Source organism: Monodon monoceros, unplaced genomic scaffold (genome assembly GCF_005190385.1).
Source record: "Monodon monoceros isolate NGI ecotype Baffin Bay Population unplaced genomic scaffold, NGI_Narwhal_1 Super_Scaffold_5, whole genome shotgun sequence".
In the NCBI taxonomy this organism is placed as follows: Eukaryota; Metazoa; Chordata; class Mammalia; order Artiodactyla; family Monodontidae; genus Monodon; species Monodon monoceros.
In genome coordinates, this window is record NW_021703782.1 from 9,919,021 (window position 1) to 9,934,002 (window position 14,982).

The following is a 14,982-nucleotide window of genomic DNA, read 5'->3' on the forward strand; positions in this document are numbered from 1 at the left end:
TCTGGTCTTTACTACCTTCCTTTGGAAAATGAGTGGGTTGGGTCAGATGACCTCAAAAGTCCCTTCCAGATCTAACATTCTGACTGTGTGAAAAGGATTAAAAATAGATGGCCAAGGAAACAGCTCGGCAGAAGGTGACCATACAATAACTTCAAGGGCTACTCTGTATTTCTAAAACAGGGCGTTTGTCACCAATGATCAGCGTAATTTTGAGGCTCTGTTTTTGGTTTTTAATTTTGCCTTTTTTCTGCTCTGTAGTAAAATGTGAAATACGTAACTGTCTCAGACTGAAAGTCACAGGGTTTTAACTTCACAGCAGGCTTTAAGCATAGAGATTGAATTCAAATGTAAACACCTAAAAAAAATAGCATCATCAGTTTAGGCAAATATAACAGATTATAAAATAATTCAGACATTGTGAACTTTGAGAGAAGGAATGTTTTAAAAGTATGTATTTCTTTGCCATCCAGTGTTTTAATTGAAAATGATCAACATTTCTTTTTGAGTATGGTTCGCACATGTAGTGCAGTACACGTTAAAAGGGTGTTCTGAGAAAAAGCACCTAACTACCATATATCCGTCATAATTTAGGAGCCCCGAAATGTCTTATTCCTAACTTTAATGATGTCACATGGTAAAATATGGAACTGCAGTGTCAACAGACTAAAATAACAACCGTGGGATTTTGACTTAACAGCAGGCTCTGAGTAAACTGTGATGTAAACAGACGACAGCATTCTGCAAGGAAAGGAGACCCACTTTAACGTTTCCACTTGAAGCTATAAGTTTCCCAGCTCTTTTTTTTAATTGAAGTATAGTTGATTTACAATGCTGTATTAGTTTCAGGTGTACAGCCAACTGATTCAGTTATACAAATATATATATTCTTTTTCAGATTCTTTTCCCTTACAGGTTATTACAAAATATTGAGTATAGTTCCCAGTGTTATACAGTAGGTCCTTGTCGGGTATGTATTTTACATAGAGTAGTGTGTATATGTTAATCCCAAACTCCTAATTTATCCCTCCACCCCCTCCCCAGCTCTTAAAGATGAAAAACCTGGTTGCAAATCCTTGGAATGAGGACTTGCTCCAAACCAGAGAATACATGATTCTGAGTCTGACTGAGGACCTGACAATTAAATAATTTGTCCCAAATTTTATTTCTTTTCAAGGGCAGAGTAGAACCAGATCTGAGTTTGTCTGGTGTTTCTCCTCTCCCCCTTTACTCCCATCAGTTTCCACTTGGGTCTAAATGCCTTTTGGTAAAGAACTGGATTTGCTTGCATCCTGCTTAGACTTGGTTGTTGGCTCTCTAAACACTCCACCTCCCACCCTGTTCCTTTCCTGCCACCTTCTTGCTGACCCTCCTCTCCCCTTCAAGTCAGTGCCCCTTTCTTTCCAATGCCCCCTGTTACCAATGGACACCACGATGGTCATCATCCCAACCTCCTTTTGAAAGGAGGTTGTGGTCTTTGGACCTAATCTTTTTTTCTTCCCACTGTCAGGCCAAAGTGTGAGCAGCGGTTCACTGAGAATATAGGGCTGGGACTTCCCTGGCGGTCCAGTGATTAACACTCCACACTCCCAATACAGGGGGCCCAGGTTCGATCCCTGGTCAGGGAACTAGATTTCGTATGCTGCAACAAAAAATCCCATGTGCCACAACTAAAGATCCCACATGCCGCAACAAAGATCCCACATGCCACATCTAAGACACGGCACAGCCAAATAAGTTTTAAAAATAAATAAATAACACATGTATCAATCTGTCCAACTAAATATAAGCTTAAAAAACAAAAAAGGAGAACGTAGGGCTGGAGGTCAGGATAGGGAAGACCAGGGATCTAGGGAGGAACCAAGTATAGAGTTGAGCTGAACAGACAGTCTGGAACCAATGATTAACTCTTTGGGCCTCTGCTTATCCCCTCTAAAATCAGGGAATTGAACAAAAAGATCTTAGGATTCCTTTTAGCTCTAAAATTCTACGACGTCTGAAACTGTTGTTGTTCCATCAGCAGGTGTTTGTTGAGAGCCTGCCGTGGAGCCTGTGGAGCATATAAGGGAAAGTGGTTGTAATCTACACGGGAAGATGAAATGAGCAGAATCACCTGGCAGGCAATAGCAAACCCTAGGAAGTCCAGGTGGAGCATGGGCTGCAAGTGGAGGAGGAGTTGGGAGGAGTGAGGTCAGCGGGTGCCGGAAACGTGTTGGTGCCAGGGACTTGGGCTGGGAATTAGATGATTGGTAGGATTTGGTTAGACACAAGAGTAGGGTTCAGGAAATACTTGAATCCTGATTTTTCAGTCTTCTGTATTCTCTAGGTTCTCTTCTATTTTTGTTGTTGTTGTTGTTTTGTTTTGTTGTTTTGGCCACACCTGGGGCATGCGGGACCTTAGTTCCCCAACCAGGGATCAAACCCGCGCCCCCTTGCAGTGGAAGTCCAGAGTCTTAACCACTGGACCGCCAGGGAAGTCCGCTCTTCTATTTTCATTTAGAAATTCTGAGTTTATCTGTTGCCGTTATTTGAGGGTCTTAGTAGCCCAGGTAGCAGTTAATTAGGGGGAAAGGGAGAATGGTATTCTTTTTTTTTTTAAAGAAGATAGTGGGTGTAGGAGTTTATTAATTAATTAATTTATTTTGGCTGTGTTGGGTCTTCGTTTCTGTGCGAGGGCTTTCTCTAGTTGCAGCATGCGGGGGCCACTCTTCATCGCGGCGCGCCGGCCTCTCACTATCGCGGCCTCTCGTTGCGGAGCACAGGCTCCAAACGCGCAGGCTCAGTAGTTGTGGCACATGGGCCTAGTTGCTCCACGGCATGTGGGATCCTCCCAGACCAGGGCTCGAACCCGTGTCCCCTGCATTAGCAGGCAGATTCTCAACCACTGTGCCACCAGGGAAGCCCGAGAATGGTATTCTTTTTCTTCTTCTCTAAAGTATAAAAAATGTCTGCCTGTGATGTATGAGGTTCCGTGGTTAGTAGCAAAGATGACATTTTACAGGCCTTGAGGTTGTTGTTGAACCAGTTATTTCAATCTCTGTGTCGTATGCCCTTTGAAAGTAGAGTTTGAGAGTCTGAAAAAGGAAGGAAAACATATCTGTTGGAAGAATGAAGCCAGCGCCTCATCCTCCTCCACAAAAGGGAAGAAATAGGCCTGTGCTACTTTCCAAATAGGAACGATCTTAACAGTGTGAGAGAATTTAGATAGTGCCAAGAGGAAGGGAAAAACATCAGGCCCAATTTTGAAAGCTGACAGAGGGTGTAGTGTAGGAGTGAGAGAGACATTCACATCTGTTCACTGCTGTCTCTTACTTCCTCTCCCCAGAACTCCCTCCTCCGCCAAACATTCTCACATTAGTTGTCCCGTCCTCACTCATTCAAATATACAAATGACTGATGCTCAGAAAAACCAGTTTAGAAATACACTCACATTGTACCGATACATCCATAAGGATATTCATTTGTCACGATCACATTCATTTAGTCCGGCAAACGTGAGTCCCTGTAATATGCCCTGTACAGCACTCTGCACTGCACTGCAAAGTGACTAAGACATGGTTTCTATCCTAAATAGTATATAACGACAAACCTATACAGATAAACACTGAGCTGTAAGCCCAGAGGCGCACATATGCAAGTTTCTAATCCTACAAACATATAAGTCATTACAACCCCCTGATATGTGAACTCATGGAAATATAAAAACAGAGCCACTCACTCATAAATTTCACAGGTTCTTATACTATTGATGCTGAAATATTTGGGGGAGGTTCTCCATTTTCCTGTTTTTCCTTTGTCAGTTTTTTCATCTCCTTTCAAATTCCAAAAATGATTTCACTTCACAATTCCATTCTTATTTCTTTTTTTTCTTTTTGGCCATGCCGAGTGGCTTGTGGGATCTTAGTCCCCAGCCAGGGATTGAACCCGTGCCCCCTGCAGTGGAAGCGTGAAGTTCCAACCACTGGACTGCCAGGGAATTCCCAGCTTTTCTTATTTCTTGCCTTTAAAAAATTATTTCTTCTTTAAGATGAATTATTTCACATGGAGAAACTGAGAAAAAAGAAACTTTGCCCAAGTTAAAAATAAGTAAAAGTATTTCCCCAGTGGTCCAGTGGCTAAGAGTCCTCACTCCCAATGCAAGGGGCCCGGGTTCAATCCCTGGTCAGGGAACTAGATCCCGCATGCCGCAACTAAAAAAAAAAAAGAAAAGGTCCTGCACGCGGCAACGAAGATCCCGTATGCCGTAACTAAGACCTGGTACAGCCAGATAAATACATAAAATAAATATTTAAAAAATATAAGTAAAGTACCTTTTCAGGTACAAAATCTGTTTTATACTCAGTAGATATAATGAAAAGCCTGTCAATATTTATTGATACTTTAATGATGTCTTTTTTATAATGGGTATTTTGAACAGTGAAATATGAAATCATTCCATTCTTTTTTTTATTTATTGTAGGTATTTGAAGAAAGAAGAGCTCTGCTTGGAAAATGGGTAACTATTTAAAGTATACTTACTTCTGAGTCAGAAAGGGAAAGACAAATACCATATGATATCACTTATATGTGGAATCTAAAGTATAGCACAAATGAATCTACCTACAAAACAGAAACATACTCAGAGGCATAGAGAACAGACTTGTGGTTGCCAAGGGGGAGGGGAGGAGGGAGAGGGATCGACTGAGAGTTTGGGGTTGGTAGATGCAAACTATTAAATTTAGAATGGATAAACCACAAGGTCCTACTGTATAGCACAAGGAACTATATCCAATCTCCTGGGATAAACCATAATGGAAAAGAATACAAAAAAAAAGAATACAGATATATATATGTATAACTGAGTCACTTTACTGCAAAGCAGAGATTGGTACAACATTGTAAATCAACTATACTTCAATAAAAAAATAATTAAAAAAAATTAAAAAGTGGGACTTCCAGTGATTAAGACTCCATGCTTCCACTGCAGGGGGTGTGGGTTCAATCCCTGGTCAGGGAACTAAGATCTTGCATGCCAGGTGACACTGCCCAAAAAAAAAAAAAAAAGTATACTTACTTCTATATTGTGTTATGTTATCATGGAGCCCAAAGAATTCAGTTTGGACATAAGGTAATGAGCGATTGCTCATTCCCTCAGAAGTTTGACTGGTACTTTCTGTATGTATCAGTTAGGGTTCAGTCAAAAAAAAAGAAATCATGCCAGTTATTTTAACAGACATAATTTAATAAATAGAACTGATTAAATAAGTACTAGAAGACAGAAAAGACAAAAAGGGAACACTGAGGTACCGTGGAGCTAGAGATGCAGAAAGTAGCTACCACCAGCTTCGCTGATACCTCAGGAGCCCAAAGAAAGGACTCTGGAGCTGGGACCATCCCTGTAGGGGACGTCTACAGAATAAAATAGAGGATATCATGGCCAGCTGATTCTGATATATCTGAGGAAGCATGATGGTTCTGGGAGTGTGGAAAAAACAGGATTCAGGAATCAACTGCTACTGCCAGGGTGAAGAGCTAAGGTGATAAGTGCCAGGAACAGCAAGGAAACAGAAAGGAGTGAGGTTCTTCTCCCTCAGTTTCCCTCTAGTGACCCCTCCCCATTGGCAGTATTTAACAGGGAGCCCGCCGTCAAAGGAGAAATTTGGTTTGTGGAGCCCTAGCCTTCCATATTCACAGAATATGGGGTGGGTTTGGATCTGAGAGATGATAGCTTAGAAACCAGCACAGCTCACCCACTTAACTCCTTAGCATCCATATACACCCCTCTACATATACTTAAACTTCCAAAGGAACACTGTAACAACTTTATGCTTTTACCTAACAAGATATGACTATCCTTAGCACAAAGACTTTCACACTCTTCCTCAAAGGAAACACGGTCTCAGTGACTATTGTCCATCATGATCAAAGTCCCCATCTCTGAGCAATGCGTACTACTCCTCAAATTCCTCTGCAGTCTCACCTGATAGTCTCTTCACTTAAGAGAACTGAAAACACAGCTATGCAAAAACTTGCACTTTTAGGTGAATAGTCTTTTGTACCTTCTGAAGTTTTAACCATGTGAATGTTTTTAATCATGTGAATGTATTACCTATTCAAAATAGTACTAAAATTTTATAAAATAAATTCACTAAAGGGACTTCCCTGGCAGTGCAGCGGTTAAGACTCTGTGCTTCTAATGCAGGGGACATGGGTTCAATCCCTGGTCAGGGAACTAATATCCCACATGCCACACGGTGTGGGCCAAAAAAAAAATATATATATATATATATATATATATATATTCTAAAATAAATTCACTAAAAATTAATTTAAAAATACTGCAGTCTAGCTAAGTTTTTCTCATATTCTATTTATGTTTTTAAACTAACTTTGCATCTGTTACCAGAAACTTAAAAAAGACATTTATTTAGAATGACTGTATTTGCACTGTCATCCCACTTACTATTAGTGGAAATCCCTAAATTAATATAACCAGGGCTAATGTTCAGCCAGTGCTCAGTGGTATGGCTGACCAGCTACTGTCTGTTTGATTGGTTGTTAGCATTGCCAGTTGTTAAATATTTTCAATATCACCCTGGATAAAGTTCAAGGTCTTCAAACTTTTTAAAAGGTCCTGTTTATTCTTTTCTTTTACCATAACTAATAGAAACATATATTTGCAAAGATCACTAATTATCTATCTACTGCAGTTGGCTAAACTACAGGGGGTCGGCATGGTTCTATCATACTTCTTGTTATACATTCCTTGATGCTATCAGACATTTAATAAATATTTTCTAAATGACACTCACTGGTTTTTCTCTTTTGCCTAACAACAAACTTATTCCTTAAATTCACTAGATCACATAGTAATCTTCATACCCCCACGAAAGCTACATCAATTAAGTTTCAAGGGGATATTTCCAATTTATTTTATTTTATTTTTTTTGCCTCGCCCTGTGGCATGCGGGATCTTAAGTCCACGACCAGGGATCAAACCCATGCCCCCTGCAATGGAAGTGTAGAGTCTTAACCTCTAGACCACCAGGAAAGTCCCTCCAATTTACTTTAATTCAGTTTTCTCTCTCCATTTTAGTTTTTAGGGTTTTTGTTTGTGTACTTTACAAACAACATTAAGAAATCGATAACATAAGAAATGCATTTTCCAAAAAAAGAAAGGAGAAATAAGGATGTTGATTTAAACATAACATTACTTGGGATATTCATTGTAGGGACTAAGTATTGGTTTTAAAGGTCCATCTAGTATTAGAAATAAAGTCATTTTTTAAAACAATCTGGATAGTAAGAGGCAAGATTTAATATGAGACCTATTCAATGATAAACAATTCAAAAGTATTTTATATTTAGCCATAGAATGTCATTTTTGTTCATACATTTGCACATGGCAAATGTCTGATGTTCTGTACAGTTACAAACAAAATGATTAAGAGAAACTGAAAGAAAGCTCTTCAACTTTGCTGTTCCATGCTATTACTTAATCCATTTTCTCTTAAATCTTCTCTGCCCTTCAATCCCTGTTAGAAAAGGCAACTACTTCCCAATGGACAGAAAACACCAGCAGAAGTATTTCAGTTGAAAAGATAGTATTTCAGACTTTTTCTCAGCTTCTGCTATGTTGTTAGAAATAATTGTAATGTTATAAAGAATTTGATTAAAGTAGATGACATCACTTTTAACTTGCTGGAAACAACCATAATCAGAGTTAAAATTCAAAAGAGAAACAGGAAAATATTTTGCAAGTTGCTTGATAAAGATTAATATCTGATGAATGGATAAAGATGATGTGGTGCATACATACAATGGAATACTACTCAGCCATAAGAAAGAATGAAATAATGCCACTTGCAGCAACTTGGATGCAACTAGAGATCATCATACTAAGTGAAGTAAGTCAGAAAGAGAAAGACAAATACCATATGATATCACTTATATGTGGAATCTAATGTATGGCACAAATGAACCTATCTACAAAACAGAAACAGATTCATAGACATAGAGAACAGACTTGTGGTGGCCAACGGGGGAGGTGGCAGGGAGAGGGAGGGACTAGGAGTTTGGGGTTGGTAGATGCAAACTATTACATTTAGAATGGATAAACCACAAGGTCCTAATGTATAGCACAGGGAATGATATACAGTATCCTGTGATAAACCATAATGGAAAAGAATATTAAAAAAGAATGTATATATGTCTATAACTGAGTCACTTTGCTGTACAGCAGAGATTGGCACGATATTGTAAATCAACTATACGTCAATAAAAAAATTGAAAAAAGATTAATAGCTGAGATATATAAAGTTACTACAAATCAATAAGAAAAATACAAATACCCCTACAGAATAATGGGCCACTAGAAGAATGAGAAATACACAAAAATATATGTGGCCAGTACACATGGAAACTATGTTCTTTTTACTAAAATTAGAGAAATGCAAATTAAAATAATGAGATTCCCAACCCCTCTCTTGGTCTATGGGGCAAAAATTGAAGAGATAAATAATATCCAGCATAAGTAAGCATTCATGGGGGAGTAGTAGGATATGCTTAAAACACAATTAGAGGGAATGTAAAATAACAAAGACTTTTTAAAGACAATTTGACAGGATCTATTAAAATTTTAAATGCAGAATCTTTGAACCTATAATTCCACTTCTGTTTATCTGGACTAGAGAAATATAGACATAGGACATGAAAAAACGTGCACAAGAATATTGCAGTGTGTGTAGGCACGTGTGTGTGTGTGTGTGTGTGTGTGTGTGTGTGTGTTTTGGAAACAACCTAAATGGTATCAGTAGTATATTGAATAAATAGATCATGGCATATGTGTACTTCTATGAATGACTGGAGAAAATATCATGCTCTGAAGTTCATTGCATATCTGGACGTTTATGGCTATATTTTGTTTGTTTTTAAAACTGTTGTGTAGTATTCCATGGGGTGGGTATACTCTAATTTATTTAACTGCTTCCCTATTTTTTAAAATAAATTTGTTTATTTAATTATTTATTTTTGGCTGCTTTGGGTCTTCGTTGCTGCGCGTGGGCTTTCTCTAGTTGTGGTGAGCGGGGGCTACTCTTCGAGGCAGTGCGTGGGCTTCTCATCGCGGTGGCTTCTCTTGTTGCGGAGCACGGGCTCTAGGCGCGCAGGCCTCAGTAGTTGTGGCATGCAGTCTCAGTAGTTATGGCTCACAGGCTCTAGAGCGCAGGCTCAGTAGTTGTGGTGCATGGGCTTAGTTGCTCCGCAGCATGTGGGATCTTCCCGGACCAGGGTTCAAACCCATGTCCCCTGCGTTGGCAGTCAGATTCTTAACCACTGCGCCACCAGAGAAGCCCCTCTATTTTTTTTTAAATTTTATTGACGTATAGTTGATTTACAATGTTGTATTAATCTGCGGTACAGCAAAGTGATTCAGTTATACATATATATTTTTTCTTTTCCATTATGGTTTATCACAGGGTATTGAATATGGTCCCCTGTGCTACACAATAGGACCTTGTTGTTTCAACTGCTTCCCTATTGATGGCTGTATGTATACGTAAATGCATAGAAATGCATGAACATCAAACTGTAAACAGTGGTTATTACTGGGGAATGGAGTGACATTTGATGGGAAGGAATAAAGAGGATTTTCATGTTTAATTCTGCAAGTACCTATTTGAAACTTTTAAAATAATAATGTATTCATGTTTTTATTGTGAAATTAAGTGTTTGATAATAAGATTCAGAAACTCAAGCAGATTAAGATAATATAACCAGTAAGCAAAAAATAACAAAGCCTCCGTCTTCATCTTGCCCCTCACTCCCCGGGAACTTTCCTTGCTATTCGGTGTAAGATGAGCGGCACTGACACTCTAGCAACTGTCCTCACTTCCTGAAAGTGCAGCAAGAATCGTTGTAACAACTACTCTGAAAATAGGATTTTCACAATTCTATTGTCAAGAAAGCCCTATAAAAAGGCATTAAAATAATTATAAAATATAATATGATATGATATAAGATATTATAGCATAATGTAATATAGCATAGTGTCATATAATATATAACGTTAAAAAGGAACTAACTGTGAAGTGAGGTACCTACCAGGATAGGAAAGTGACCCTAGCTGCTCCCCAGTCTCACACATTAGATCCCTGGCTACAATATTATGGCTCTTTTTTCTTGAGAGTTGATGCAAGAGATGTTGGGATGGCTACACACTACCATAAGTAAAATAGGTAAACAACAAGGACCTACTGTATAGCACAGGGAACTATATTCAATATCTTGTAATAACCTATAATGGAAAAAGAATCTGAAAAAGAATCTATATATCTATATATAGATATATATATAAAAAACAATCACTTTGCTATACACCTAAACCATTGTAAATCAACTATGCTTCAGTTAAAAAATTAAAATTAAAAAAGAGATACTGGGAGATTACCAAATTCCTGTACATTTAACTCTTCCATGGATTATTTACTTTTTGGATTATTCCTAGCACCTTTTAAATTCCAAAGGGATTTTCCCCAACTGTTAAGCATTCTTCTGAGTCATCTACCCGCCTTCAATTGGTAGGAGTTCAAGGAATGCAAATTAGTTTTCTTTTAGCCTAAATAAACACAATTAGAAAGGAAAAATCCCTCAAGGCAAAGAACACCAATCAAAGCCAAATATAAATTATCTTTGTTGTAATCAGGGAAATAAATGAGGAACCAATGTAATGATCTTTTTAATCTCTAGAGGAAAATGTTTTAGTGTTTTCTCTTATAGATTTCTTCAGCATTTTATAATCCTAATGTTCTTTTATATTCATTCTAAATCACTTGTTCTTCAATCTGAGCTCATTCTCTTTTTGTGGGCATCCAGGAAAGTAATTGAGCTAACCTCAGTCATTTGAAATGTACTTCCCGTCCTTGTCAATGTACAAACCTGGTAATTTTATGCTTTGTAATTTAATTGTTTGCATATCTATTCCTTTTACATTGATTTACCCCACATACTTATTATTTTTAACATCACTGTGATACTTTATAATATTAACTGCCATGACTACGAATCATGCACCATATTAGGAATTTTATACATATTTTATTTAATCCTCATGACAATCCTACAATTTAGATATAATTATTCTTAATGTGTAAATGAAGAAATTAAGAGGTTGTTAGTCAGACTCAAATGGCCTCATTCCCAAATCCACCATCCATCTGTAATGCCATACTTTCTCTTATCATGCTGATATATTAGTTTGCTGAGCTGATCCACTCTTGTTAGGCATTTGGGGTTATTTCTGATTTCTTGCAGTGCTAATAATATCCCATAAAAATTATTTTGTAAGCATAATCATCCTGGGTCCCCACGTAGCTCAGTTTCTACAGAGCCACATAGCACTGCCCAAAAGCAATTTTAAAAATGAATACCAATATTCATTTGGTCTCTCAAAGAAAAATCACAGGGGATCCAATTCAAAACTCATAACAATACTTCGCACATCTCCTTCCTTCATTCCCCAGTTCTCTCACACTCTATAACTGCTGCAGAGGCAATTATAGTCTGAACCCCTCAAACTCCCTACAAGCCCAAGCCCTGCAGCTCTTCTATCTCCGTATGCCTCCCCGTTGGCTCTTTATTTTATAGATGAAAGCAGCTTCTTGGGCCTGACCCTTCCCCTGGCCCTGGCCGTTCTGGTCCAGCTTCTCTGTATTCATTCTAATAATCCAACCCCAAAGGAAAGAAGTCTCATTTTATGGGAGTTGGAAATATGGACTGTGCAGAAACAAACACAGAAGAAATCTGGGAACACTCACACGTGAATACATTTTATTCACGTATTTGTAAGTTAAGGTTTGGGGGTGTTTTTTTTTTTCATTTTAGGATTCCCCAGCCCCCCAACCCCACCCCCTGTGCATGAATTATAGTCTCCAAAGTGAGATTCATGGGTCACTGAATAGATCTGTAACAGTGAATAGTTTTAATCAAGAAGTATTCCTACTAATTAAAAAGATACCTCCCATGATTATAGCGAAGTTGACTTGTCATAAGGCTTATAAAAAATACATTTTTACTTTATATGCCTTTTTAGGTGGTCAGTGTATTTTATGATTACAACTAAAGTTTATTATAAAATTCTGATTACTTTATAATAACTAATAAACCTCTATATGTTAAATGCAATAGTATACAAAATACAAGTAGCCCCAAACTTCCCTGTTTTCTCTTCTCTAACGGCCTAAAGAAGAAAAGAGATTTAGACCCTGGTAATGGCCCCTTCAGCTGCTAGGTGTTCCCCTAAGAGGCTTTCTTTTGGCTTTGGCCAGCCCTCAAGTTCTTACCTCTGATCAGTCACCGATCTTGGGACTGGTTTGGGGTTATCTCTGAGGAAAATTGTGAAGTAACCAAAGCTCTTGTTTGGCATGCCCCAGATGGCTTTGGCATCTACTTCCTATCTCTGGTACTTTTTTCCCAGGTCCCCCTATCACCTTTTCCTTTGCAGTCATATCAATCATTTACATATTAGTAGAACTTTAACCTTGTATATTCCCCTTCTCAGGGATATTTGCTTGCTATACCTTATCTCCGATTGTGAACACAAAGGTTCGTTTCTCGTCCTGGAGTTTTAATCACTAACGAGTTAATAGAGAAACTGTTGGGGGAGAGAGGCTGCCCAAGTGTCTTCTCTTGAGGTTGTACAGACGGTCCCGACTTAGGGTGATTCAACTTAGCGAATTTTCGGCTTTATGATGGTGCAAAAATGATAGACATTCAGCAGAAACCATATTTAAAATTGTAAATTTTGGGGGTTTTTTTCAGGCTAGCTGGGTGCAGTAGGATATTCTTTTATGATGCTGGGCAACCAGCAAGCCACAGTTCCCAGTCAGCCACGCGATCATGAGGATACACAGTGAATACACTCACAACCTTCTGTACCCAGACAACCATTCTGTTTTTCACGTTCAGTCTAGTATTCAATAAATTACATGAGATAGTCAACACTTTATTATAAAGTAGGCTTTGTGTTAGATGATTTTGCCCAACTGTAGGCTCATGGAAGTGTTCTGAGCACGTTTAAGGTAGGCTGGGCTAAGCTAGGATGTTTGGTAGGTTAGGTGTATTAAATGCATTTTCGACTTATGATATTTTCAACTTATGATGGATATATCGGCACGTAACCCCATCAGAAGTTGAGGAAGATCTGTATTTTATAAGTATATATATTCTCAGTTTATGAATATGGCCAGCTGTCAACTTACTGTTTTTATGTAACTCCAAGTTTTGAGGTCAAGTGCACTTCTGTGTCCACACCCCAGTCTTGCATGGGCTCACCCATGCAAACATGAGAAAGGGCAGATAAGTGGTAAAACGTGGAATTTACTAGTTAGGGAAAGAAATACATGCTATTCATTAGGAATAAATTACTAAACTCACTTTCTATGCCATTCTTATCTCTTCTTTTTACAATGCATCTCTGGTGTCAGACTAAACCTGGAGCTTTTTAAATTTTCTTTTCCTTTTTTTTTTTTCCCCCAGTTTGACAAGTGGACAGACTCTCAAAGGAGAAGAATCCTGACAGGGCTGTTAGAACGCTGCTCCCTGTCACAGCAAAAGTTCTGCTGTCGAAAGCTTCAGGAAAAAATTCCAGCAGAAGCTCTGGATTTTACTACCAAGCTTCCAAGGGTGTTATCTTTATATATCTTTTCTTTCCTGGATCCCCGAAGCCTTTGTCGTTGTGCACAGGTAAAGACAAAGAAGCGGTGTATGGCATCTTGTAAAGACAAAACGCTGAAACTTGAGAAAGAAAAACAGCACGTACACAAAACCAAGAAGTAGATGAGATGCTCAGTATGATTAGTCTGTACAGTTTGAATTATCCCTCATCTCCTTTGTGTCTGACTCTGCATTTAGTGCTCAAGAGCGGGAAAAAGTGTAAGACACTACTAAGTGTCCACAAAACAGTATTAACTAGCTGGGGAAACAAATACACATGTATGTAATGGTTCATCAGCAAAATAGTCTAATATTGCACAGCACAGAACTACAGTAAAATCCCAAACTGTAGAGTGCGGGCCATTCACAAATAGAAAAGCTTAAAATAAGGTGCTTATGCAATAATTACAAAAGAATATGAGACTAAAAGTCTTCAGAGTGGGCAGATGTGCTCACAGGGGTGAGGCTGGGAAAGGATCTGACCATTATTTTCTTACAAGCAATTCCATGGTGTATTAAAGTATATTATTTAAGATATAAAACTGATAGTCATTTTGTTGATTCTTTCCGTAGTCTCGTTAAGACCAGAAATTACCTATTACTTTGCATTCACATACATGTAACATGGTAACTTTAGTTTTTAAGATTAAGAAAATGAATGCAGTAGGATATATGAATTATTCAATGAATGGTATTGAGACAGTTGGGCAGCTATCTGGAAAAAAATTCTAGAAGGATAAAAGATTGATATGAAATTAAAGGAAACCATTAAAGTACTCAAAGGAGGGAATTCCCTGGTGGTCCAGTGATTAGGACTCTGCACTTTCACTGCTGGGGGCCCAAGTACACAGGGAGAAAAACATAGCAAAGAGCTAATTTCCTTATTTTTTAAAGAACTACTATAAATCTACATTAAGAAAAAAAAAAAAACCCAGCAGAAGAATGAGCAAAGGAAGTGAACAAGTAGTTTACAGAAAGAAAAGCAAATATTTCTAAAATATGTAAAATGTTTAGCCTCATTATCATACCATCTTTCATGACTCAGATGGATTGAGTCATTTTTTTAAATGATACTATTTTATATTGGTGGAGGTGTGGGGAAACAAGCACTTTCATATATTGTTGGTAGAAAAATTGATGCAACCATGATGGAGAACAATTTGTAGTATTCAATTTTTAAATAAAGATTCCCTTTGCCCCAGCAGTTCCACTTCTTGGAATTTGTCTGATGGGCATACTTCAACACATGCAAAAATTATGTCTGTGTAAGAATATTGCAGCATAGTTTGTAGTAGC

General features: G+C 38.1%; 1 protein-coding gene across 4 annotated transcripts in view; it reads left to right on the forward strand.

Annotated features, from left to right (window-relative positions):
* The window catches only part of FBXO16 (F-box protein 16), a 55,033-nt gene that overhangs the window by 8,769 nt on the left and 31,282 nt on the right, over window positions 1-14,982 (forward strand). For all 4 annotated transcript variants that reach the window (XR_003790619.1, XM_029201316.1, XM_029201317.1 and 1 more), the window contains exons 3-4: window positions 4,457-4,492; window positions 13,510-13,716. Coding sequence is in view for 3 of the 4 variants with exons in the window: in XM_029201316.1 (XP_029057149.1) it covers window positions 4,457-4,492; window positions 13,510-13,716 (243 nt within the window). In the remaining variant the exon portion in view is untranslated. The remainder of the gene's footprint in view (window positions 1-4,456; window positions 4,493-13,509; window positions 13,717-14,982) is intronic.